General features: G+C 43.3%; 4 protein-coding genes across 4 annotated transcripts in view; 2 read left to right on the top strand and 2 right to left on the bottom strand.

The window, feature by feature from the left end:
- The first annotated feature begins 138 nt into the window (after window positions 1–138).
- On the top strand, window positions 139–1,936 carry LOC135436851 (serine protease easter). Its single transcript, XM_064694607.1, has 4 exons — window positions 139–593; window positions 654–835; window positions 897–1,080; window positions 1,147–1,936. Exons 1-4 carry the CDS (start codon window positions 509–511, stop codon window positions 1,848–1,850), a joined length of 1,155 nt encoding a protein of 384 aa, XP_064550677.1. The 5' UTR covers window positions 139–508; the 3' UTR covers window positions 1,851–1,936.
- Window positions 1,937–2,097: 161 nt separating this feature from the next.
- Hexim (Hexamethylene bisacetamide inducible) lies at window positions 2,098–3,916 on the top strand. Its single transcript, XM_064694608.1, has 3 exons — window positions 2,098–2,258; window positions 2,464–2,997; window positions 3,056–3,916. Exons 1-3 carry the CDS (start codon window positions 2,237–2,239, stop codon window positions 3,520–3,522), a joined length of 1,023 nt encoding a protein of 340 aa, XP_064550678.1. The 5' UTR covers window positions 2,098–2,236; the 3' UTR covers window positions 3,523–3,916.
- A 60-nt stretch (window positions 3,917–3,976) lies between these two features.
- Window positions 3,977–5,804, bottom strand: Rad17 (Rad17 checkpoint clamp loader component). The gene is made up of 4 exons (XM_064694606.1): window positions 5,681–5,804; window positions 4,979–5,622; window positions 4,468–4,928; window positions 3,977–4,410 (listed from the first exon to the last, which is right to left on the bottom strand). Exons 1-4 carry the CDS (start codon window positions 5,777–5,779, stop codon window positions 3,995–3,997), a joined length of 1,620 nt encoding a protein of 539 aa, XP_064550676.1. The 5' UTR covers window positions 5,780–5,804; the 3' UTR covers window positions 3,977–3,994.
- Window positions 5,805–5,972: 168 nt separating this feature from the next.
- Meltrin (meltrin) overlaps window positions 5,973–25,639 on the bottom strand; it is a 38,689-nt gene continuing 19,022 nt past the window's right edge. The window contains exons 2-8 of the mRNA XM_064694601.1: window positions 13,719–13,834; window positions 12,393–12,593; window positions 12,164–12,315; window positions 11,286–11,619; window positions 9,856–11,215; window positions 9,643–9,778; window positions 5,973–8,332 (exon numbers count right to left, since the gene is read on the bottom strand). Coding sequence (XP_064550671.1) covers window positions 6,478–8,332; window positions 9,643–9,778; window positions 9,856–11,215; window positions 11,286–11,619; window positions 12,164–12,315; window positions 12,393–12,593; window positions 13,719–13,834 — 4,154 coding nt within the window. The 3' untranslated portion in view covers window positions 5,973–6,477. The remainder of the gene's footprint in view (window positions 8,333–9,642; window positions 9,779–9,855; window positions 11,216–11,285; window positions 11,620–12,163; window positions 12,316–12,392; window positions 12,594–13,718; window positions 13,835–25,639) is intronic.

Below are 25,639 nucleotides of genomic sequence, written 5' to 3'. Positions count from 1 at the left end.
TAACTATTTGCTCTTCATGGTGATTTGTTTGAAATAAAAACCGCGAATAAAGCGCGAGTTTAAATTAAATAGCTGCCGACAGTTTCTGGCAGAAGTAATAGACTGTTTGTCACAAGTATTTCGTTAGCAGGTCACAGTTACCGTGATTGACGGTTACGTTTATTCCTATTATCAGCAATTTTGATTGCATCGGAAATTCCTCAGATATTAACGGTTGGGATCAACTGGATTTTGTTCTTAAAAAATAAAACATCAAAATTTTGGAGCATTCCCAGTGACCCAGTACTAAGCATTTTAGCTGCTGTTCGACTTATGGAGCGGTTTTAATTGTTATCTGGAATCGCGCTCTCTCGGTGGGAGACAGCGGCCTGGCTCAAAACTCGATCGCTCAGTCATAACACCAACTCGGTTGGCGCATGCCATTCAGTGCGCTGCGCTTCAACTGCTGACCTGTATTTACGAATATTTCAAAACCGAGCAAACAGTATCTTTGTGAAAGCGTCAAAGCATGGGAATTAATTTAGTTCGAGGCGTGCTAGCTGCGGTTCTAGTCGCTGGTGTTGTTGTTTGCTCACTGACATTGAGCGTAGCTGGTAATTATGAGAGATTTATAAACTTGTCGTTGTGAAACTGAACAGTGGAATTATCTTTAGCCCAGGGGCAAGGCGATTGTGCGTCGTTAACCCCGAATGGACAGGTTCCGGGGCAATGCATCCCCATTCGCCAGTGCGAGTACTTTATGAGGATACTCTCTGCGACAAAAACCGTGTCCGAGTCTGACAGAAATCTGCTACGCGATAATCAATGCAATCTACAGCCAGATGGGATCGTAAACGTATGTGGTGAAAAGTTTAAATCAGTAAAAAGAATCCGATTAAAATATATCGAATTTTTAGGTGTGCTGCCCTTTGGATAATGACAGGGTTCTTGGCTCAGGCCAATCGAGGAGAGAGAGCTTAAGTGCCCTGAGACATCCTCTCCTGCCCAGGGAATGTGGTGCTGTCGCATGGCAGCGCTCCAATGACACGGAAACAAAAATTAATGAGTATCCGTGGCTGGCGCTTATTGAATATACGAAACGTATGTACGGCTATTCACGTTGAAATTATATTATGTCTTATCGCTGGTTCTTTCCCAATGACACAGCAAACCAAGAGAAACTTCATGCTTGCGGCGGCGTTCTCATCAGCGAGCGCTATGTGTTAACGGCGGCCCACTGTGTCGCTGGACCTGCGATAAGCAATAGGGGCTGGAGAGTGCGTGCCGTACGGCTGGGGGAATGGGACACAATGACAAATCCGGATTGCCAGGTCACTCATTCGCCGGAGAAAACGAATTGTGCACCGCCCTATCAGGATCTGTCCACTGAAGAAATCATTGTTCATCCACTCTATAACAAGGACGTCACTAGTCAAACAAATGACATTGCAATGATACGCTTGGGGGAGCGGGTACAGATTAGCGACTATGTGCAGCCCATTTGCCTGCCCAACAAGCAATTGCGAGCCGATGAACTGGAGGAGTTGGTAATGGATGTGGCCGGATGGCAAGCCACCTCCAGTTCACGCATGCAAAAAAGTGAAGTTATCATCACATCCATCGAAGATTGTCAGAAATTATATGCTGCTCAAAATGTACACATATTGGCTTCCCAATTGTGCGGTGCCGCCAATGCCAATGAGTGCCGCGGCAACTCCGGCGGACCGCTGATGTTGTTCAAGAATAATGCGTATCTTCTTGGTGGCATATTGTCATTTGGCCCTGTACCGTGTCCAAGTCCTGGCTGGCCAGATATTTATACACGTGTAGCCTCTTACATTGATTGGATACATGACAATCTGAAGGCCTAAACAATCTAATTTTATTTTTGACAGTGCAAGTTATGTTATTATTTTTGAATAAAAATAAAAACAATTTATATTTTCTACTTACATAACTGTTGCACGATTTATGTTTTAAAGGTTTCACCTATAGCAAGGAATTGAAACTTCATTTAAATTGTGCAGGCAGTTTATACGATTAAAATTGATATACATCGGTATGTGACAACCCTTAATATCGATTTAACTTAGCTGCAATTATCGATATACACAGTGTTTTTAGTCATTCCTCATTTATACGCGCTGCTCTCGCTCTGAGCCCAGGTCTTAAATTAAATTTACTAAGTGTTTTGTTTGTGAAAATAAATTAAATTGTGCTCAATTCGAACATCAAGTGCTTCGTGCGTAAATTTCTAATGGCAGAAGCTGCAAAAACAGGTATAAATTGGGCGCAAAGACATGAAAACAAAATTTCCATTCGTGCGTATGCAAGCGACAATGGCGACTATTTTATTGGTCGACATCGATAGATTTCTGTTGCTGCTGTTGCTTGCACTCGCAGAGTTGCACAATTGCAATCGATTGACGGCCGTTACAAGCACTTGAATAAAATGCAACAAATCTGCGTCTTTTTATATTGTAGAAAGTGCTCAGTCCGGTGCATCCCAAAGGCGCAAGCATCGGCGCGGCAAAAAATCAAAAATGTTACCCAAAAAGACGAAAAATCAGTATCCGCCATGGAAAATGGATTTGGTGACAACGTCAACCGGGAATGCCGCAACTAGCAGTGGAAGCAGTAGTGCCCGCACCAAATTGGTGCGTTCTCGTTCGCTGCTTGTGCCCTACAATACCAACCGCTTTTTGATGGAGGAGCATATGTCCGAGTTGCCCAAAGACGACTTCGATGATAATTGCTTTGGCTCTCAGACCGAGGATCAGGAGTTGTTTCTCTCGAAGGAATTCTCAAACGTTTACGAGCGTGCGCGTGTTGAGCGACTGGAAACGATGAACAAACAGGAGCTCATACAGGAATGTCTACAAATCGAGGATCGATACTCGAAAGACCAAGGCAGACAGCGACAGCAGAGCTTGAATGCGCAGAACATCTCAAAGGAGTTCGGCGCCAAAATACGCGCACTGGAGGAAAAGATACGTGATCTATCGCGCGAGAATCAAAGTAAGTAATTATGTTACATATTTTTCACCATTCAAACTAATCGGACTTTAACGCTTAGTACTCAGATTAAACATTATACGCTCGTGCTCGCCAACTATAACCGCAGCAGCCGCGGCGGCGGCATCACCCCCCTCAGCTGCCGCACCCACAGCCAGTGCAGCTTGCGAGTTGCAGGCACGTCAACACCCCCTACAACCCACACCAATGGACTCTTCCAGCGAGGATAGTGAAAGTGATAGCAGCAGCTCAACGTCTACCACCACGTCCAGTTCATCATCGAGCAGCGAAGGCCATGAGATGGGCGTGGCAGGCTTAAATATTGCCAATGGTCATGCGGAGCGCAGTGTGCACCGACATAGTCGCAGCCATTCGCGTTCACCCCAACTGCAGATTGATGCTCAGTTGAACGGGCATGCCAATGAGGAGGAGCGTTTGCTTCTCCTGGACGCCAGCCGCATGGAAGAGGATGACAACTCCAGTGAGGATGCCAAGAATAACGATGCAGTCGCTGGAGAACCCGAATAAACTGTTCTGAAGTAACGGATGACCTGTTACCCTAGCCATGTAAATAGATGACAGTACTTGTGTTACATGATTTAGCGAAACTGCGTTTACTTTTAAGTTGTTTTTAACCCTTAAGTTGTAGCTATAAGCAATACAAAAAAAAAAACTTCATTGAATTACATAATATAAACGCTGAAAGAAGATAATTGAAGTTACTTCAAATTGAAAACAACAAAATGTCCTTTTACTGAAGTTTAACAAGTTCGTGCTATGCTTTATAACCACAAAAATCTGCCAAAATTGCTTTTAATAATTCACGCGTTAAATGAAAATTGTAGATTAAGAAAATTATTGAAATTTTATATAGAAAACAATCAATTTGTCACTGAATAAAACGTTGAATTATAATACTGAATTGATGGAATTTTTTGCAGACTCACTTCATTGTTTGACTAAAACAGTTCATAGTTATTAATAAATTTGCCTAGTTTGTTTATTTGGCTATGGTTCTGACAAATGAGCTGTACTCACTGGCGTAGAGGCGTTTGGAAATCCCAGCATATGCTACGCCCAGCAGCTTTTTCTCCGCTGGCGTCACCTGTTGTTGAATCGTTAAACGCTTGGGCCCGCGTACCGGCATCCAGCCAGAGACAGGCGCCGCATTGGCCACCATGCAGCCGCGCACGGCAATGGTGAGGCCTACCAAGGACAGAGAATCGTCCCGGTATTCTTGGAGCAGCATGTCAGCCACCCCAATGTCGTTGACAGCAGCACTGACATTGGCAACGTCATGAAAATGTGGCAGGTAGTTGGCATGTACGAAGTTAAGAAAGTTCCTCTGCTCAGTGCAGAAGGCCTCAGCTATTTCTTCGGGACTATGTAGCAGACACTTGTCATTATTCTCATTATCTGTAGGAGAGAAAGGCGTTACTTAACCTTACTAAGCCTTTGCATGGTGAACATTACATTTGGGATTAAAGACGCGACCGAGTGCATGCATCATGGTTATGGACTCATCCCGTCCAATGGATTTTAAAGTGTTCGTTGCCTTCCGTTTGCGACCTTTGCTTGTAGCGGTCACATTCAGCTGCTTGGTGGCCATGCTGGGCGCACCCTTAAGCGAGCCAAAGTGAAGATTTATTAACGCATTGCGTATGTCTCCCTGGGCGCACACCACAATCGAGTCCAACACAGTCTGTGTTGGCACCTTGTACAGGACCTTGTGCTGCTGCTGCTGCATCATCGTGGCGAAGCGTTTCATTGACTTCTGCATAATTGTCGCCGCTATGGAATTAAAGCTAATGTGTTCAATGCGCAACTTGGCTTTCAGTTGATCCGTGAACAACTTGTAGCTGATGTTGAGGGCGCGTGACCTGCTGTCAGCTACTATGAAGACCAGCGGCGACTTGCCATAGTTGACATACTCACTATAAAAGATCTTGTGTTATAAGGGATTTATGGTTTATTCGTAACTTACTCGAGCAAATCTTCAAAGGTAGCTGTTGCATCCTTTAACAGCACATTGGGAAAGTCTTCAACTAGTAACAGACGTTTGTTCTGTGTCGTCAGCAACGACTTGTAGCGCGAGGCGCGCAACAGAAAGCTCTTGAAGGCCAGCAGCTGGGAGCCCGTATAGGAACCATCATTGGGTTGATCGCCCAGCGCATTAATTTCCTCACAGTCAGTGGGATTGATCCATTCCTGCAGCTCGTAGCCAAATTCATGAGCGAGTACACGAAGCGTTGCCGTTTTACCAGAACCAGCTGGTCCAGTAATCAGACAAATTTGTGCTGGATACTTTTTGCGCATTGCCTCGCAGTGCTGCAACCAGTTGCGCACGTCGCCGACTTTCTTAGGGTGCACAGCCAGGTCGTCACTTGTACTGGGCGCAAAACTCTCCATCCAATTGTCACTGACTGTCGGCGTCAGCCCCTCCTTTTCGTCCTTTTTGAGGGTTAAATCCACCACTGCATCCGTTGTAGGCGTGAAATTGGTTTTTTGGCTTGGCGAATCTGCAGCTGCTGCGGCACTGGCGCTTCTTGTACGTTTTACGGACGCCGCAGCGGGGCTGGCTTTTGGTGTCATGTTTAACTCGCTGAAGGCAGACTTCACCCATGGTTTCTGTGTGCGATTTATTTGTATATAATTCAATTTTACAATTAAAATTAAAATTGTTTACCCTTTTTGCGCTCATTTTAATGACTGTTATCGATATCGCCACATTTCGATTATTTGAAGTATGAAATAACAATATGTCGAATGCATGAAAAGTGCACATCGATGTTTTGTGCGATAGTCTCTAAAGCACTGCTGTAATCGTTTTTTTCCACCACTAGACAGCGAGAGGTGGTGCGGCGAATCCGCGTACACTGACAGTGCTGCCCAGTACCAAAATACCTAACGGAATTAATTTAAACACCAACCTCAAAAGTTGTTCGTTGTAACCAAATATAATTTAACAATGTAAGCAATTATGAGAATATTTTTATTGGAATCGAATTAATTGTTCTTTATTCGTTTTGAAATATCGCAAGTGCGCTTTACAACTGTACAACATTATAACATTAAATTTAAGAGTACCGTGGACTATTTTTAATTTATTTTTTTTTTCTTAGCTGCGCAATTTCTGTTGTGACAATTTGACTTCTTTGGTTTTTATGTACAAAAGCAATTAGCATATACAGATATATAAACAATTTTACATACATATAAATATAATGAGTATGCATATATAATATAACTACATATCAATACAATTTCGTACAATAAGCTTACAACAAAGTCATTGAGATACTAAAAAGCACGTAAATTAATCAACGCCTTAGACCTAGCTAGAGGGATATCTAAAAAGGAATGAATATCAACGACTTTTTTGGGGAACTGGCTTCGTTGACTCGGTAATCGGCGCCAAATGATATTTGATCGTACCTAACCTAACTTACAATATATAAAGTCATAGGTTGTAGTTCGCGTTATCTACTTTCGCTGCTCGAAGCGCTGCGTCAGCGACGCAATGTTCGCTGACGCCTTCACTGTGGGTGGCGTGGGCGCGGCTGCTGCCGTAGCCGATTTCGCGCCGCCCGGCACACGCTTTCCCAGGCCGCCGCTGAAACTTGGCTTCGCCGAAAGCGGCTTGGGCTTCTGTATGGTGGCCGAGGGCGCGGCTGCCACGCCATTGGGCAGTGCTTTGGTTGCCTTTGTAAAGGACTTGGGTCGCGTTGTGCTGCCGCTGCCGCGCGCCTGATGAACCACTGGAGCTGGAGCTGGAGCTGGAGCTACAGCTGCAGATGCTTTGCTGCTGCTGCTGGATGCGTTCGCCTGCCCTGGCGCTGGCTTGAAGCTGGAAAAGGCCCGCGATGGGGAGATGTCCGAGCGTGTTGGCGCCACACGTGCCACTGGCGCATTTATGGGCGGTGCACGCAGATATGTGGGCGTAATTGCCGGCTTATCCTCTGCACTGGCAGAGCTGCTGTTTCTGTTGCTGCCCGCCGGCTTCGGTGGTGCTGGACGCTGTGGACTACGCGGCGTTTCAGGCTGCTCGTCCACTGGCGCATCTACTGGCGCGTTGACTTTGCCCGAGTAGATGGAATCGCCGCCATTGAGTTTTTCAAACTCGTTGACAATCTCGCCCAGCAAGCCCATGTCGCCGGCGCTGACATTGCTGGCCAGGCTGGCCACCAGATCGCTGCGCTTTAAGGTCTGCGCTGCCGGCGGTATCTCCTCAATCACCGAGTAGATGGCATCGTTGGAGGCCCGCGTTGGCGACTCCACGCACTCGCAGTCGTCGTAGGTATTCTCAGCGGTCGTCTTAGCTGTGGCCACCGGCAGCTGATAGCCCGATGAAGTTGTTGAATTGGTTTTCTTGACCACCGGCGGCGGACGCGGCGGTGGCGATTTGGGTCGCGAACCGGCGGCTGTGCCGGCGCCACTAGTATTAACTGAGCTCTTGGGACGTGCTGCGCCAGGCGGCGAACGCATCGAGCCGAATGTCTGCACCTGCGACTTTTTGGTTGGCGACCGCATGGACTGCGTGCGCTTCACTAAGTTCTTGGTCTCCTCCTCGCGTGGTGTCGTCTCCGAGTCCGAGTTGGAGGACTCTGCCTGCAGCGGCAACGGCACAGGCATCGGTGCGGATATTTCTAGAGTGCGCAGTCGCTCACGATCAATGTAGGTCTTCTCCTTGAGCGGCGGCTTCTCCTCCTTCTTCAGAAACGAGGCGAAGCGGCGTATGGTGCCGTCCCGTTTAATGTTCAGCTTGGGATCTATGTGCAGCGGCACGGGTGGCGCTGGTGGTGTGGGCGCCGCACGTGTGGGTGAAAGATCTCCATCGCCGCCCTTTAGCGGCACCATAGTCAGTGTGCTGGAATCCAGTTTCGGTTTTGATATGATGGGACGCGCCGTGGAGCCGGGATTGGGTGGTGGCAGCGCGGGTGCGGCTCTTGGCAAGGTACTTCTGCTCCTTGTTGCATCCTGTCCCTCTAGCTTCACCGCTGGCGGAGGCGGTGCAGCGCGCTGTGGCACCCCGTTGCTCTCCTGCTGCACCGTGGGCTGCACAAAGGCCACATTAGGTCCGCTGTAATTGCTCGCCGGCGAGCTGGCATTGTTGAGCGGACGCAATGTGAAACCCTTAAACTTGCCAAACATGCCTGTCGTATTGCTGGCTGGAGGGGCATCGCTCGAATCGCTGGGCGACTTCAGCAGCGCCGAGTTCATGTCATCCGTGCTGCTGGGCGTGGACTTTGGCAACCCATTGGCGCCGCCTGCAGGCGGACCTGCGCCATTCTGATTGGAGCGCGTTGTGGGCTGTTTCTGATTGCTGGCGGTTTTCAAGCTGAAAATAAACAAAAGACATTTTAGCAGGAAAGAAACCATACAATGGGATATACACAAATATATATTGCATTTGTATAACATACCAACAGAAATCAGTGCAAGGTCAAAGAGGGCAGGCAAAATGAAAAACCAACACCAAAAGCAAAGGCTAAAGAAAATTAACAGAGAGTAGATAACATGCGCACGCTGTTAACATGCAGCTAACAGCTACTTAACAGCAGAACGATTTAAAGAACCCATATGCTACTAGATTTACAACTAACTTTTAAAAAATTATCAAGAGCTTAAACAAATGCAGCTCAACAAAATATACATAAAATAAAATAAATAAATAAATGGCATACAAAAATAAAGATTATAATACAATTATTTTGAAGTTCAGGTAATTTTAAAATACTTAATATTAATATATCTCATTAGTATATCTAATTAATATGCTGTTTTTCTAGTAACATATGGGAGTTTTAACATTATAGAGCATAACAAATATTAACATAGTATCCAACACCAAGCCATTATATTAAAACCAAATATTTATTTAAAATGAACACTTATAACTAACTAAAATTAAGGCACAAACACATCAGTATTAAAGTATTAAAGTAGGATAAACGAGCACAAATAAAAATGGAGAAAAGGTGTTTGGAAATGGAAAGTAAAAGGAACACGCTTCACATGCCGCAATCATGCAAAATATTTTTTTGGCAGTGTAATTGTTGCTGTTGTAATTGTTGTTATTATTGTTAGTTTTTGGCACACCTCGCGGGGTCGCTCTGTATGTATTGGGCGCCCTCGGTGAGCGCCAAAGGATTTGTGGTTGCATGCAGACGCGGCGCCGTGATGTCCAGCTTGCGTCGCATCGTGTTTGATTTGTTGCTGTTGTTGTTATTGTTGTTGTTGCTGTGAGCTGGCACTGGCGGGGGCGGTGGCGTGGCTGCCACTGGAGTAAGTTGTGCATTGGAGAGCTTGCGCCGCAACACAGGCGCATGCAACACCTCGTAGTTGCTTTGGCTCTTGGGCATGGCAGGCGGATGCACTGCAGCAAGTGTGCCGGGATTGGACTTGAGACGCGGAAGGGTGGCGTGTATGTTAGTAATTGTGGCGGTTGCAGTGTGATTGGTTTGTGTTTTAACATAGTGTGATGGTGGTGGTGCGTGCATTGGTAGTGGAGGAGCTTGTGCAGACGTAGAACTAGTGGTTGTGGGTGAGCTAGCTGTGGAGCAGTACGAAACGGCGGCGGCGCAGCAGACGCCACTGCTTCTGCTGCTTCTGCTGCTATTGCTACTAGACGTGGACGTCGATACATACATATTCTCGGCAAGTTTTCCCCCGGCGAAGAGTTTATTGTTCCGGAACACAAAGCGATATAAGAACCAGAAGATGACCAACAGCGGCAGCACCAAGAAGAACAGAAGGTATAGGAAACGCTGGAAGCTAAGAGCGCCTGCAAAAAAAGATAGCAAAGACAAATATTATTGCAATTATTGAAAAACAAGTAATCTCTAATCTGATAACACTTACTGCTCGGATCTGTGGCTGGTCCGCTGTCCACAGAACCACCATGGCCGGGCTTGCCGCATGCCTCCCCACCGAAGCCCACATCGCAGTGGCAATGTCCTCGACTATTGCAGATACCGTTCCCGTTGCAGTTTTCGGGACAGGGCGCACCCATGCCCATTTGTCGCACATGCTCCACGGCCAGGCACTGCTGATTGACGCACATGCTCTGGTCACCGCACTTGGCGCCATTCGGCGTCAAACCAGGATCGATGGTTTGCAGGCCAAGATCGACCAGAGCCGTGCGGCATGGGACAAGACCATGATCGTGGCGGACATAGGAATGGGATAGCACCGCTGCCGATTCCATGCCAAACTCTAGTCGCTCGTTCAGATGGATGCAGTGCAGCATTCCACAGTTCGCATGCTCCGGCGTGCACCTCACGAAAGTCTTGTTCAGCCGATTGTAGCCACAGTTGCCCAGGCGGGAGCCCTCCACATTCTTGTCGTAGCAGTGTATAGAGTTCTCGCCCGTGGGTCCCCATAGGATTCGGCACTGGTTAGCATGGGAGCGGCAGGTGCCCAGGAAACAGTAAGCTTGATTATTATCGCATGGCTCCGTGTCACGCCTAAACACATCCGTCGGACAATACTCCGACTCGCCGGTACAGTACTCGGGCAAGTCGCACTCGTTCTCCTCCGGACGGCAGGCACTGCCCGCCAGCTTGGGTCGGCATGTCTTCAGGTCACAGCACTCGCCGGTGGCGCACGAAGCGTTGCTGTGCAGCATGCAGGTGTGCGCATTGCAGCAGCTGTTCTCGCAGTGGGCGGGCAAGCCACAGTCGCATTGCTCGCCGGGCTCCACAAAGCCGTTGCCGCACTGTGGCGAGTCGAAGAGACGCGTCGGCTTGTTCCTTAGGCAGTAGTTCATCCCGCGCGAGAAGGCAATGGTCAGCTGATCGATGCTGCAGCTGCTCCAGTGCACCGGAACCACAGCCGTGCTGGAGGCAGCCATCACACACTTCTCGTCCGGACAGTGGCAATCGTTCGAGTCATGCTCCATGCCAAAATTGTGACCCATCTCATGCGCCATTGTCGTGGCCACCACGGCCAGCACCTGGCTGTGCTGCATGCTGACGCCACCGGAGTACTCATACGTGCAAATGGGCCCCTTAAGCGCCTTGCCCACAACGCCGCCAGCGAACGTCTCCTTGGTCAGCAGCTGCGCATTGTCGTTGGGATGGTCTACCACCAGCTTCGTGCTGCGATAGTTGAGGAAATTGCGCAGCGTCACATCTCCATCGCTGGAGAACTCGATCTCGTTCGATTCATTCCAAATGACGACGCCCACAAGCGCCACAAAGATGTTCAGCGGCACATAGAGCTGAGAGTATGGGAATGGGACGATATTAGTGGGTCATTTTAAGGAAGTACACTTATTTTGGGCTACTTACGGCATTTACAATGTTGGCCAGATTCTTACAATGCTGATGCACTCGCTTGTTATTCTCCCCAAAATGCTTGTACACTTTGTTGTCCACCACAATGACCAGCTCCACATAGCTGGAATATTTGTTGGCATTGTATGGACCACGTATTAGCTGACTTTCATCTGCCTGGCGCCGCTTGCGACTCAGCATGCGATGGAATTCTCCACCATCCAATCGTTGTGGCAAAGCGGGTGGCTCGAGGTCCTGCTCCTCCTCCAGATCCTGCTCTGGCGCATTGTGGTTGTCTGTGTGGCTGTCATAGCCACAGGTGGCATTCTGTTGCAGCATGTCTGCGTGCCTGTAAGAACCGAATCGTTGGTAATTTAATATTTCCGTGGCCAAAATTAATAACGGAAGTGGGCTTGAGGTGGTTATGAAATGTGTAAATGGGCAGGCCAATAAAGAAAATATTTATTGAGCGCAAATAAGGCAAACATTGAGGCAGGTAACTGCCGAACCTGCTCCTACCCCAAGAGCCAGGGGCAATATGGGCTTGGGTAGGCGCCATTTACTTAGATATGTATGTGTGCGTGATATACGTTTGAGAAATAATAGATAGGGAGGGAATCAAGCACGTAGAAGATTACTCAAAGCAAAACGTAAAATTCGAAATTGAACTGGAACTGTTAGCAGACCATATTTAACATTTTATGTTATGCTAGTACACATGCACTGTTAATTGCTTTTATGTTCAGTTAAATGGCGAGCTGTTATTAACAGCTATCAATAAATTTTTTTCAATAATTTGTAAGGTGAAATTCGAACAGAAGCTTAAGGCCATTGTTGGTCTTTCACTTCGTGTTTCTTGAAGTGGGACAGCCCTGTGCTCAGTCGTAACTCACCTGAGCAGATAATGGTCATCCTGCAGCCGTCCGCTGCCATCGTTGTGCGGGTGTATAAAGTACGTGTGCTGGCCATCAAAGACAACGCCATTGAGTCCGCCATCGCAGGTGGACAGCGCCACACTCGAGTCCGGCTTGCCGTGTATGTGTCCCTGGTCGGTTACAGATAATATAAAAAATGCCGTAAAATCGAAAGCCAACACAGAGACAGAGAGAGAGAGAGACTCACCTGATAGTGACATAAATCAACGTCAGTCTTGGTAAAATTGCGCACCACGTAGCCAGTGGCGCCATCCTCCTGGTTGCTGGCATTCTGATAGCGCAGGAAGTGGGCGTCGGGCAGTAGGCGATCGTTGCGCTGCAGTTCGATTTGGATGCGTTGTCCTTGATGCGTGTAGCTCAGTGTAAAGTGAGGCGCGTGCAGACCATCCTGGAATTCCACATAACAAGATTAAACCATTAAAGAGATTTCAATTTTCTTTCTCATTTCATATATAATTTGAACACGCAAAGTGTGAACACACACGCCAATCCAAAACTGAAGGGCGTTTGTCCGTACACACAAATTTCTAGGGGCGAATGTGTAAAATTCTGCGCCCCATGGCGCGGCATCAACGTTAATAACGGTGGCCGTTCCTTTAGCCGCTCGTGGCAACTAATTAAAAAGGGTTTTCGTAGCGCTCGGCACACCCAGCGCCCACATAGCAAGGACTTCAGCGGCATGTCATGCTCCTCTCTGTACAATTTTGCTTAATTTTGTTGACTGTCGGCCTAACTTTTATTCATTTAAACGGCTTTTTATCAGCTCGGACTAATTACAAGCGCGCAACGTGCTAAGTTCGTGTCAATGGTCGGTCAAAGGTTACGTATATTTATAAGGTCAACTGAAATTGCTTAATTAAAAAACTTTGCTGTTGAAAATTAGCAAAAAAAATAATCTGTCACTACTGTAAATCCTTATCACTATGACAATATAATATGGACGTATTTCTGTTATAATTCTATTAAAATTAAGACGCCTCCATAAACATGGGACAGGTCCCCTAGCATTGAAAGAGATCTGACATATTTCAGTCTAAAGGTATATAAAAAACAAATATTTTAAGACATTTTTGGCTTTTCTTGCTTTACTGGATTAAACATTTCATGTTTGTTTTAGCCTTGCTTCTTAATTTGCTTAGCGCCTGCTACTCGATTTGCCTTTCGGTTTGCTTCTTGTTTTGTTTATTTGTTTGTTAATGCTTTGCTTCTCGTTGGGCTCTGCTCTGCTTCTCGCTCTCTTCTGCTTCCCGCTAGACTTCACGCTAATGCTACTCACTTAACTTTTCTTCTCGCTTTGCTTCTTACTTTGTTACTCGCTTCACTTTCTTACTTCACATTTGCCTCTTTTTCTCTCTTTCACGAATTAGCTGCTCATTTCGGCGCACTTCTTTCTTTGCTTCTCTCTGCAGCTTTTCTCTGTGATCTTGCCTTTTCGTTATACTTGCATCAGTTGACCCAGATGCTGCCAGGTAAGCTTTCATAATTCTAATTTCCAACAACTACCAGTACTCACCGAGGCATCCAGAGTGCTCTGAAGGCTGCGCTTAGTGCGTCCATGTTGCACTTGGGGACGTATCACAGTGTGAGTTGAAAACTCATTAAGGGCAGGAAAATAGTCACCAATGTGTGCTGCAAGTAGATGATTACAAGAAAAAAAATGTAAGTATGTAAAAATATGCAAAAACGATTATCAAGCAAAATGTTGTAATTATACCAAAAAACACGCATGTACATAGGAGCATGTATGCGTATGCCGGGGGCACACCCAAAAGCAAACGGTTAGCTACATGACAATGACAAATCCGGCTGTGAGTGAAACTCTGGCCCTGACTGAAAGGTGTCTCTAATGGGCTTAAGTTCCAACTCAAAATGCTGACAGCTTGAGCCCATAATTAAAGCAAAGCAGTCTGATAATTATTTAACGTGCTGGCATTGTTGTTTGCTCATAGATGGATGGACGCCTGATAAGATGCAACAAAGTATCTAACAATGTGTTCGTATCGAACAGATACACTCATAAGTATCACCAAGTACGGCATCTCGACAAGCAGCTCCTCTCTGTAAGATGACTGATGTGTGATATGTGGCCATGAGCGGCGCTAAAATTAGCAAGTTCATAAATTAAGTATGTGCGATACATATTTAGGTCTACACATTATATATATATATATACATGTATATACATATGTGCTCGAGATGCTGCTCGAGTTCTTCCAACAGTTGAAGAGCTGTTGTTTTGCGAAGGCTTTGTTGTAACGTAAAAACACGTCTAATTAATGCAGACCAACAGACAGCGCAGATGTCTGACATGCAGCAGCATCAGTACGCTTTTGGCTTTTGTATCTTGCAGATACATTTTAAGACATTTCGCACATTGCGTGGGCTCACACACAGCTACAGAAGACGAGGGCACAAGTGGCCGTCGCCTCGAAGCGTATTCATCCACTCACTTGGCCAGCAGCAAAACGAAAAAACAATCAAACTCAGCACACGAGGTTTTGGGGGGCCCCCAAAAACATCTTTCAATTTTAGCCGCTGCTGCTAAGTCTGGCACAACCACAAGACCACGGACCACTGGAGGGATCAGCCATGTCGTCGGAGCATCGACGGTTTCTCCACATGCACAAAAGTCACAGACGCTTTCCAAATGTCACACGCGTCAGGGCATTTTGTTTTACAACAACGCCCCAGAATCGCATCCAGCGATATATTTAAAAACATGATTTTTAATACCCTTACAAATGGTATTATTAATCGTATCATAAAATCTGTAATGCATCAACGCGGTCATAAAGTGCACTTATAGCCGGGAAATGACGGCTCGAATGACTCAGGTTCTCTTTTAGCCCTTAGTTTGGAAAGTATCTGATAGATACTATAGTTGCTTAGTTGTTTGTAAACTTTACTAAACTTAATTTAATTGCTTAGACTTTTAAATCGTATGATCGCTAGGGTGTTTATTCTTCGGCACCATATTGATAGCTTGTTTTTTTCATATTTAATTTATTTTTATAAACGCAACGTTTAACGCATAACGCTGAAAGCCCACAAATTGGATTTCTCTTTCTTATTAGCAGGCTTCTCCTCTTTTTGACGCACTTTTTTGTTGGCCTTGTCAGTGCAACGCGCAATTAAGGATGTCGGATTTAAGAACTGCTGAGCATGATATGATGAAGGGTACTCAAAAAAGGCTAATCAATTTTAATTCTGCTCTTGTGCTTTAAGATCTGCATTTTATTATAAAATATGACACGAGCTTAAAATAAGATTAAAGCATGAGGATGGGAACGATCTAAGAATAAATGTAAAAAGGATTAAAAACAAGAATAAGATTAAGAATAAGAATAAGAATAAGAATAAGAATAAGAATAAGAATAAGAATAAGAATAAGAATAAGAATAAGAATAAGAATAAGAATAAGAATAAGAATAAGAATAAGAATAAGAATAAGAATAAGAATAAGAATAAGAATAAGAATAAGAATAAGAATAAGAATAAGAATAAGAATAAGAATAAGAATAAGAATAAGAATAAGAATAAGAATAAGAATAAGAATAAGAATAAGAATAAGAATAAGAATAAGAATAAGAATAAGAATAAGAATAAGAATAAGAATAAGAATAAGAATAAGAATAAGAATAAGAATAAGAATAAGAATAAGAATAAGAATAAGAATAAGAATAAGAATAAGAATAAGAATAAGAATAAGAATAAGAATAAGAATAAGAATAAGAATAAGAATAAGAATAAGAATAAGAATAAGAATAAAAATAAGAATAAGAATAAGAATAAGAATAAGAATAAGAATAAGAATAAGAATACATAATAATACCAAATGCCGGTAAGAACTGAATCTGAAATTACATTATTAATTTCCGGCATCTGTTGGTAAAATCATTTGGCCTATTTCAGATTCTTGATGGTCTTGTTTAACAATAATGAACATGTCTTTAAGGAATTTGATATAATTTGCTTATTTGTATTGCTCGAATAATTGTTTAGAAATTTCCCATTTGGTTCGTGCCATTGTTTTGTTTTGCTACAATTTAATTCATTATTTTGAAAAATGCTTTCAATAGAAACTAATAGAAATTCTCTGCAAACATATGTAGGCACATACCATATGTCAGGAATTGAGGAACTTTAATGAATAAGAAGTGACTAATCAATGTCTTAACAGCGTTAATGACTTGCAGACTAATGCAACAATGCCTTTAAGATAACCAAAACATACGTAATTATGGATGTGTGCTATATCATGGGAGTAAAATGTATTGTAATTAACCCCAACGAAAACTTGAGTGATTAATAGTTCTGACGACTAATGAGCTGCTCTGTAGCAATGCCCTGTAGCTAAAATATACAGAGGAAGGCATCCAGATTCTATACAAATTATACAAATATATTCCTGTGGAACGTTTCCTCTGTATAAGGGCAGGAATGAAAGAGACTAAAAGAGCCGCGGATGCCAAATTTGGAATTAGATAAACTTTTCTTTAATCTACTTATATTAGGCTTGTCTATTCTAAACAAAAGGTAAAGGTCAATCTTTACCTGTTGACTAGGATTTGCTGTGCGAGTTCTTGATGAGTATGCGCTTAGTGCTGCGGCACGGGGTATATTAAAAATAGCTGCAAAATATGTTATCAAATGATAAGCGCAGCTGATAAGCGGTGCTCGCATATGCACACATATGCAGCAATAAAACATGCCTCTATATATAAATCGAGTACAAGAAGGGTTAACATGGAAAATGCGAAATAAGAGGTCGTTAAAGAAACACAAATGCCTTGGCACAAGAGTTGAGTGCAAGCGGCGCCAGGAGGCGTTACAAGGACCTTTTGTAGTGGAAAATCATTAAAACTAGAACACAATAAACACACACAACACACACGAGACAGCGGGAAATTATCACACGCCGCGTTTTGAGCTGCGCTCGACAAGAGGCAAGAACATATGGTGCATTAGGGTCAGAGCGGGAAGCTGGCTGTGGCTGTGGGACTAGGACAGGGGCGTTGTCTGGGCGCGCGTCCATCAGCGTCTCCGGTCATGCAGATGAAATTCGAAGGTCTAAAAATAAAAATATTAACGGGGAAAAAAAAGAAACCCTCGACGCGGTTCTTGACGTTTTGACGAACTCATGTCGTCGCGCACTTTGATGTCAATGATGTTGCCGACGAGGATGAGGTCGGTGATAATGATGGTGCCCAGGATTATTGGTATGCAGCAGGACGGGTTGCGAGTTGTGCCAACAGCGCAGCGTTTACTATATTTGTTTGGACACGCATTCTGGCTTTGTTTGTTTGGCTCTCCATCATTGGGCGTTAGGTCTGTGGATTTTATTATCACACAGCCCGCAGATCATCTAGTGAATCTCAATTGATTTTTCATGCAAATCTCATGAAGCGGCAGCCATCACTTGACACTTGTTCACCCATCCCGCCCGAGTGGAGCTTAGGGCGAGGGTACATCCCTCGATCTCTCGCTGTCGTATAACAATCAACAGCGGCAACAAAATTTATATTTATAACTCGCCTTGTCATAAAAAATGAATATAGTACTAGAATGACATTAAAAAAAAATACGATGGCATACTTGAGCTGGCGACAAAATTGAGAATTTGATGGCTGAGCCAATTGACAAACTCTGCCCATATATATTTTCTAGTTATATTCTGAACGTTTACGAAAAGCCAATTAAAATGGCACTCAATACAAGACTTTCAATTTGAATATTTTCCATTTGAATGATGAAAAATGTGAACGCTCAAGTGGAGGCAACGAGCAGGAGGAGAATTAGGATGGATTGAACGAGGGGAGCACAAAGTATTTCTTAATCATGGCCAAAGGCATTTAATATTAATGCTGAAATGCTAGAGAAATTATGATGCCAACGAGAAAAATGCCAAAGTCAATTAAAAATACCTCATTTGGGGTAAAATTTGTAACACTTCACGGTTAAGTTCGAGCGGAGCGGCCGCCCTGCAGTGCATAAGAATATTAATAGAAACTCTAAATCAGGGCATAAATATTATACAAAAAGCTGCCAAGCTCCATAAACAGATTAGTGGCAGCTACCTAAGGCGCGAGCAGGGCCAGGGCAGGGAAAACTTAGGAGGCGAAGGCGGAGGCGGAGTTGCCCATATGAAAAGGTCAACGATTCACGGATATGGCAAATGCATTACGAATGCATTTCGTGAACGTCTGCGCGTATTTCAAACCGAAAATGTGTGCCTAATTGATAAACAAGGCAAAGACAAAGTTGGATTCGAAGACTGAGTAAAAGTAATCGAATGCGTCGGGCAACTTTTTCTATTCCACAATTTATTTGTGTACACATTTGCGCTGGAAACTCAGTTTGAAGTTTGTCGTTGTGTGCCTGCGCATAATTGAATAATATAACATTTTTCAATTGTTTCGGTTGAGGGCAACGCAAAGCGTTTTTCCTCTTACCAAACCAAACGCAACGATACGCAACGTAATAAAATTGAAAACAAACCCCCAACGAGGAAAGCAAATAAGGAAAGCCACGCACACACACACACATACACACGCACACACACTTAATATCACATCACAGCAGAACACATCACAATTCAATTAAATTGTTTGCTTTGACTTGAGCAGGGCATGAATAGCTCTCAAATTTGACAATTTTTAATTCAAGACTCTACATAAATAAGTAATCATATAAAATGCTTGGATATGGATATGATATGATGTGTGGAGTATCCTAAGAAAAGGACGAGTTAGCTATGGATTCGGCAAACTTTGTTGAAGTACTTAAATAATCTGTGCCCAGTCAAAGAATAAACAATATACAATACAATAATAAAATGTACAATTGAAATTCCAAATTGTTGTTGCTGATTGCTTGATAACCCACAAGTGTGTGTGTAGCATTATCTTAACTATAAGCGAGTTAATCTGAATATGAGTATAGTAAAAAGTTAAATATATAATACATGTGGATACCTGTTGAGGTATAGAAAGTGTGAAATATGTATAAGGGGATGATTCATTATGTCTATCTAATTATTTATTTAGAAGGAAGTTCTCAAAAATATTTATATTTCAGTATTTGAAACTTAAGTCATATTATAGATAAGTTCCAGGAGGCTTTTCGAGCAAGGCATAACACTGATTTGGTGTACAATTTCGTACAGCAAATGTTCATAAAATGAAAGTTTTGCTAAGATCAGATCAGATTAAGACCAAAATTAATCAAACAACAAGCAGACTTAATCTAACTCTAAGGCAGCATACGAATAAAAATGAGTTTGAAGATCGTGTTAGGTGCTTATCTTCTCAGCGCGAACAAATTGCTCGACAGTAGCACAAATTGCCTTTCACCTCAATTTTTAGCTGGCAATCGCGTAGATTTTGCTAAGCCAATTCATGCAACTGCCGCTTGCAACACAACTGCAACAAGCCACGCAATGCAGCAACTGTTGGCGATGTCAGCACTCACCGCTGCCCCGCACCCCTCGCAGCCCCGCAGCCACGCAGCCAGTTAACAATAACTGCAAAACAACATCTCGAATTTGGGTTAAACGCAAGCTGTGAGCAGCACAAATGGTTCGAGATAACATCGTCAGGTGGCATCCTCTTAAGCGAGTTGTGGTTGGTTTTGCTTGTGGTTTAGTCACAATTTTGGCAGCATGTTGCATGATTTTCACGTTTCACTTCGGCTTAATTCGATGCTGTTAATCAAGGGGCAGACAGGTGAAAATGCAATTAAAAGGCGTAGGACACGGGCGCTGGGATTTGCTTTCGTTAGGGCTGTACGAGCGTGTTTTTCTCTGTTAGATGGTAGAGCTGATTGATATTGATGGAGCACTGTCAAAGTTCAGTCTGCACGGGCTGGAGTATAGCTGCGGGACATGCTCGGGTGCTGTCTGAATTATTTATAAGCTACCAGACGTTCGCTTGTATAAATAACAGCAGACACGATGCAGTCAGATACAAAAACAACAACAGCAGCTAAAAGCCAGAAACACGACATCCAGTAAAAAGAATCAGAAATCAAATTGTAACTTGAGAGCGCGCCCGCAGCCATGAAAGGACGTCACGTCGCACGATTTGTGCCCCAGGCCAGGCCAGGCCAGGGCTATGGTTATGGCTATGGCTATGTGGCATGGGCAGCGGTGGCACCACCAGCTTCGGGTCTCAGCCATAAAGCCGCTTTGTTTGACACGACTTGGAGCTGGCGTGAAAGGCACTTGAGAGCCCCTGAAACAATTGTGGGCTTTTGGAGGCGCTCAGATTTCCGGCATTTAACTGAAATGCACTCACCAAATGTCAAGGACAGCCTGGGCGATTCTGTGTGTGTGGCCAGCCAACTGCATCTCCACCTGACAAAGTCGGCGCTCAGGTATCAGATACGATTCTTACGAGATCTTAAAAGTGCTTTGTCTGCCATCTATTGACGTTCAATTTTGAGCTCAACTCCAGATTATGATCAAGTTCAAGAATGAAAAGGGTAGCGCGTGTGGTCCGATTCTCAGGGTAAGATTTTGGGTAGGGCACCTGTCCGAGTCGAGGCTTCAACTTCATTAGACAACCTCATTAGAGGCGCATTAAAGGCTATTTATGTGCCATAAGCAGACGTAAGATTGGTGGGCGTGGCATGTGCCTATAATATAATTCATGTTGCATGCCGCTGATCTCAGCATGTATGCCAAGTGCCAGCAACACAGTGTCACGTCGTGCAAATTGTGTGGTGTATGCGTTTTTTTGAGGCACACAACAGAACAGGCAGCGCTTTGTTTGCAAGTGTAAAACAGAAGGGGTGCAGTACACTCAGCGAAATCTATAAATCTACAAGATTGTATTTAAAAGTAAAAGCATTAAGATTCAAGCTGAAAATTATATAAATAAATGATAATATTGATTTTAAAAATTTTTTTGATTTTTGATCTTTAATAATTATTTTTTAAATATGCCATATATAAATTATAGATTAGGTCTGGATAAAAGCAACACTGAATGCAATGTGCTAAAGATAGAACTTAGAATGTTTCATTTTATTTTTACTCTTTAAACTTTTTTTATCTGAGTGTAGAACCTGACCGTACTCCCACTTCGCTTTGGGCACTCGGCTTTTGTTTATTTGTAGGGCAAATGCAATGGGCGTCCGTAACGATTGCCCAGGACCAGGCCCGGGCCCGGGCCCTTTTGCATTTGCTTTCAATTAGAACCAGCTAAAAATAAACCTGGCCCAAGTCTGCTGCATTTTCCCAGTTTTTTGTTGTTGTTGTTGCTGTTGGTTTCTTTGTTGTAGTTTTTTCATTTTATACACTACCACTTGGAGCAAATTAATTGCCTTGAGGAGAGTCGATTGCCTGCTGCAGTGTGAGCATAAATTATGCTTCTCCTTTTTTCCCCATTTGTGAGTGTGTTTGCTGAATGCAACACTTTGTATAAATCAATAGGCGTACTTGTTGACAGGCGCCTCCGCGACGTTTGCCCCACGGTGCCGTTACACGGCAGAGTCTGTCATTTAAATAAATCGTATACAACTCAAGCTACAGCCGTGACCTTATTCTTATGTACGCCACTGTGCCGACACCACAGTGCTGTCTATATTGGGGCTATTAGGGGGCTGTTTGTTTGCCTATTTTATCTTAATTTCATAAAATTTGGTTATAAATAAAAGAATTGTATTAACAAAATGCCATCAACACTATTTGAAATAAAACAAGTAAGAGGTTCTAGTCGAGAGCTCCCGACTAGGGGATACCCTAAACCCTCTTCTTCCAACACAAAATGCTGCTCGCGCTACCCGATCGTTTGCTTTGCAGTGGTAGCGGGGAGGTGGCGATAGGTATAAAATGAAAGATACTTGATATATATACATATACTATTCTAGAAGCTACATGTCATATTATTTACCGAAATCGCTTAAAAAACAGGATTTCGATATCGATTTTTATCGATTACTTACGGGGCAAGTTATCGAATATCGGAAACAAACTCGATCTGTGCGGGCACTAGGAGGACCTACAGCCAATTTCAAGTCTCTAGCTCTTATAGGTTCTGAGATCCATGCGTTCATACATACGGCGTCCGTCCGTCCGACAGACAGACGGACAAGGCTAGATCGACTCGGCTGTAGATGCTGATCAAGAATATATATACTTTATGGGGTCGGAAATGCTTCCTTCTGCCTGTTACATTAATTTGCACACATACAAAATACCCTTTTTACCCATTTTCAATGGGTTCAGGTATAAAAAAAACATTGTATTTAAACAAAATTTTGAATAGTTTCAGTAAAATGTTCTTGGCTTTTACTCCGAGTACCCTTCAGTCAAAGATTGAGTGTTGTGAAATGAATTAAATTAAACGTTTCTATATAATTCAAAATTTATTATATGAAATATGCCGGCTTTGGCTTTGCTTCACTGCGTTTCTATGGCAACTTCCTGTTGCGTGTAATTGTGTACCTGTAAAATATCATTAATCGCAACCCCTAAACAATAGAACATGTGCTCACACACATTTGGCCTAAACAAATTTCTCAGCTTGCATAGAGAAAACTACAAATCATGACGTAGATTAGTTATGAATCGCTCCATCTGTGTTATCTCAGGCAGAATGAATGCTGAAAATCGCAATACAAATGGCATTGTGCAAAATCAGAAAGGCATGTAGGTAGGCGAGATAAAGATCATGACTGTAGGTTGCACCTGCCTCGGCCAGGGGCAAACAACAAAGCCACAGCTGGTGGCAAAAACTAATAGAATAAAACACAGCAACAATTTACAGCCCGTCGCTTCGAGTGGAGCGCAACGGGCGGCCGTTTATCCATAGAGTATATAAGACTAGGCTGCAGGCGGACACTTTACTCACAAGGACTTGCATTAAATTGTCGCCCCGTTTTTTTTTTGTTGCCAGCAAGGTCAACTAAGTCTGGTCTGTCGGCATTACAGGTGCCTGTCGCATTTAGCACATTTTTAACAATGAGATTTTTGGCAAGTGCCTGGCAACTACCGCTTTGCACTTGGCCCGCTTGGGACGGCCCATTGCGTGTGGCTATCAAGGGACAGCTTGATGTGTTTTGTGTCCTGTGACACCAGCTGTGCAGTTTTAGCTGGCACAGGTAGAGCCGTGAGTTAAGCCGTGAAATTTCACACCCGCTGTGGTTGGTTTTTGTATGAAGTGTTTGTCAAGTTGAGCCCAGGCTCAGGTAGTACCCAATATGGCCACTTAAGTCTCACAGACTCATTGCTGTTTATCATCGTTCGGGTTATGGAACTGAGAAGTATTTTCTTTTTGGTTTTGCTTTTGCCTATTGCCAAAAAGCAAACATTGCCAGCGGCTTTAACTGTTTGCCATTCTATCCGTTACTCTTGACATTACCTGGGCAATCAGGCATATACATATATAGACGCTAACCATATAGCTCCTGCGCTGCTCCATGAAAGGTGCTGTTTGTCGTGTCAACTTTATTATCTGCCCTGGAGCTCATAAAAGCAAAGCAAGAAACCGACATGCTACATATTAGGGGTGTTTTTAATTGATAAGCCCAACAACTAAGCGCATTGAAACTTGTTGGTTTGGCTTAATCATCGCAGCTTTAGACCGCCAACGCCATTAAGTCATAAAAAAAAAGGAATTTTCAAATAAAAAGTGCACCCAAGAACAACAATTAAAGGCATTGACTTGTGGGATAGCTCAGCGAAAAAGGTCAACAAGTTGATTAAACCTAGCCATACATGAATCTCGACGTTTAAGGCAAAGGCAAGAACGAGCGAGAGGTTTATGGGCTTTGTCTTTGGACCTGTTGCGGCATCTAAATGCACCCACCTGCATTAACTAAGGCGACATTTCAGATGCCTGTGCGCTTTTTCTGCTTCTTTTCAATTAACTCAACCGTATTTTGCTACCAGAAGATTCAGTATTAAATATTTCTTTGTCTCTTTAGCTTTTTGTTTCAGGTATTGCACAAAGACATATTCTCTATCTCTTTATAAGTCGCACTTCTGATTAAAATCAGCGACATTAAGCGAATACATAATTCATGTATTTTATGGCATACTTATTCAGACAAACTGACAGATGTTCTGGAATCTCAGTATATAGGAAATGCATTAACTGTAAACAAATTAAATTAAATGCGCCTCAAATGCACATGGCAACATTATTGCTGTCACTAAACAGCCAACCAATCATCCGACCGACTGACTGACTGATTGAATGAATGACTGAATGACTGAATGACAGATTGCTGAAATAAATCTCAATCGGCGTAAATTGCAATGCGCCTTCGTCGCTATTATACGAGTTTAAGTTCTGTCTTCAGATTTAGTGCATGATTTATACAACTGGCGCCAGAGCAAATGAAACATGAATTGGGTTACGGCGAGGTCGTTGCTCTGTAAGTGTCTCAACGTTTAGCTCATAACTCTTTATGGTTATTCATTTTAACAGTTTTAATTTAGTAAAACATATATATTCTTAATAATGAACAATGTGTGCCAAGTTTCATTTAGTTATAGCCTGCGCTACTGAGATGAGTTTTTCAAGAGAACCTAATCTAAGGCTATTGTGGATGTTATGTGGCTTAAAGGTCAGTTGTCAGTACAGCTTAATACTATTAACAGAGTAGGAAAAGTTAAGGTTAAACATGTACATGACCTTGGGTTTGGAAAACATAAGGAAGGTTAAAGTTAACTAAAGCGTCAGCATGTCTAGAACTATGAAGAGAAACGTGCAAATAAGAGGTTAAGAATTGTTGAATCAAATTGTGTTAAAATTTGAAGAAACCCATTTTGGGCAACTGAAAACCAAAGGAAATATGGATAAATACATTATAAACATTTTTAGGCACAAGTCAGTAATAGGTAAAGCCTTTCTGGACTATATTCAATCTTTAAAATAAACATATATGTTTAACTAGTGCCAACATGTTTACTTAGTTATTGTGGGAATTAATTTAGATATTCAGATTGCACACAGCTCAAACAAATTTTCTATTTATACACACAAGTCTTTTAATAACCGAATCCTCTTATCATTTAGCAAAGTTCAAATTTATTTAAGAACTCAAATATTTGCACTTTTCGTATCTGGGTCTAACCAACACGCTTATTACATTTATTTTTAAGTAAACATAAATTCACCCGCCATATTTTGTGCTCAGGCTAAATTTAACATGAACTGCAAAGTCTGGTGTCCGGCAACATGTTGGCAGCTGTTTACGACTTGTTCGTCAGCGACAAAGGCCCGAGCTTCGAGCCAAATTGTATTGGCTTAGTTCGTTCACAGGGCAATTTATAGTTATAGCATAAACATTACGCACAATGCAAGCTGCATGTTGCAAGTTGCATCAACATTGTTGCGTCCATTTTTGGAGTTGATTGCCCGTTTCTCGGTAATGTCCAACCATTGTTGCCCGCTTGGCCCTTGTCGTAAAGCGTACATATGCGTA

The sequence above is a fragment of the Drosophila montana genome, unplaced genomic scaffold (genome assembly GCF_035044405.1).
Source record: "Drosophila montana isolate Dmon_TW-CO22-7 unplaced genomic scaffold, ASM3504440v1 contig_3733_1, whole genome shotgun sequence".
NCBI lineage: Eukaryota > Metazoa > Arthropoda > Insecta > Diptera > Drosophilidae > Drosophila > Drosophila montana.
This window is presented reverse-complemented; position numbering and strand designations above follow the sequence as displayed.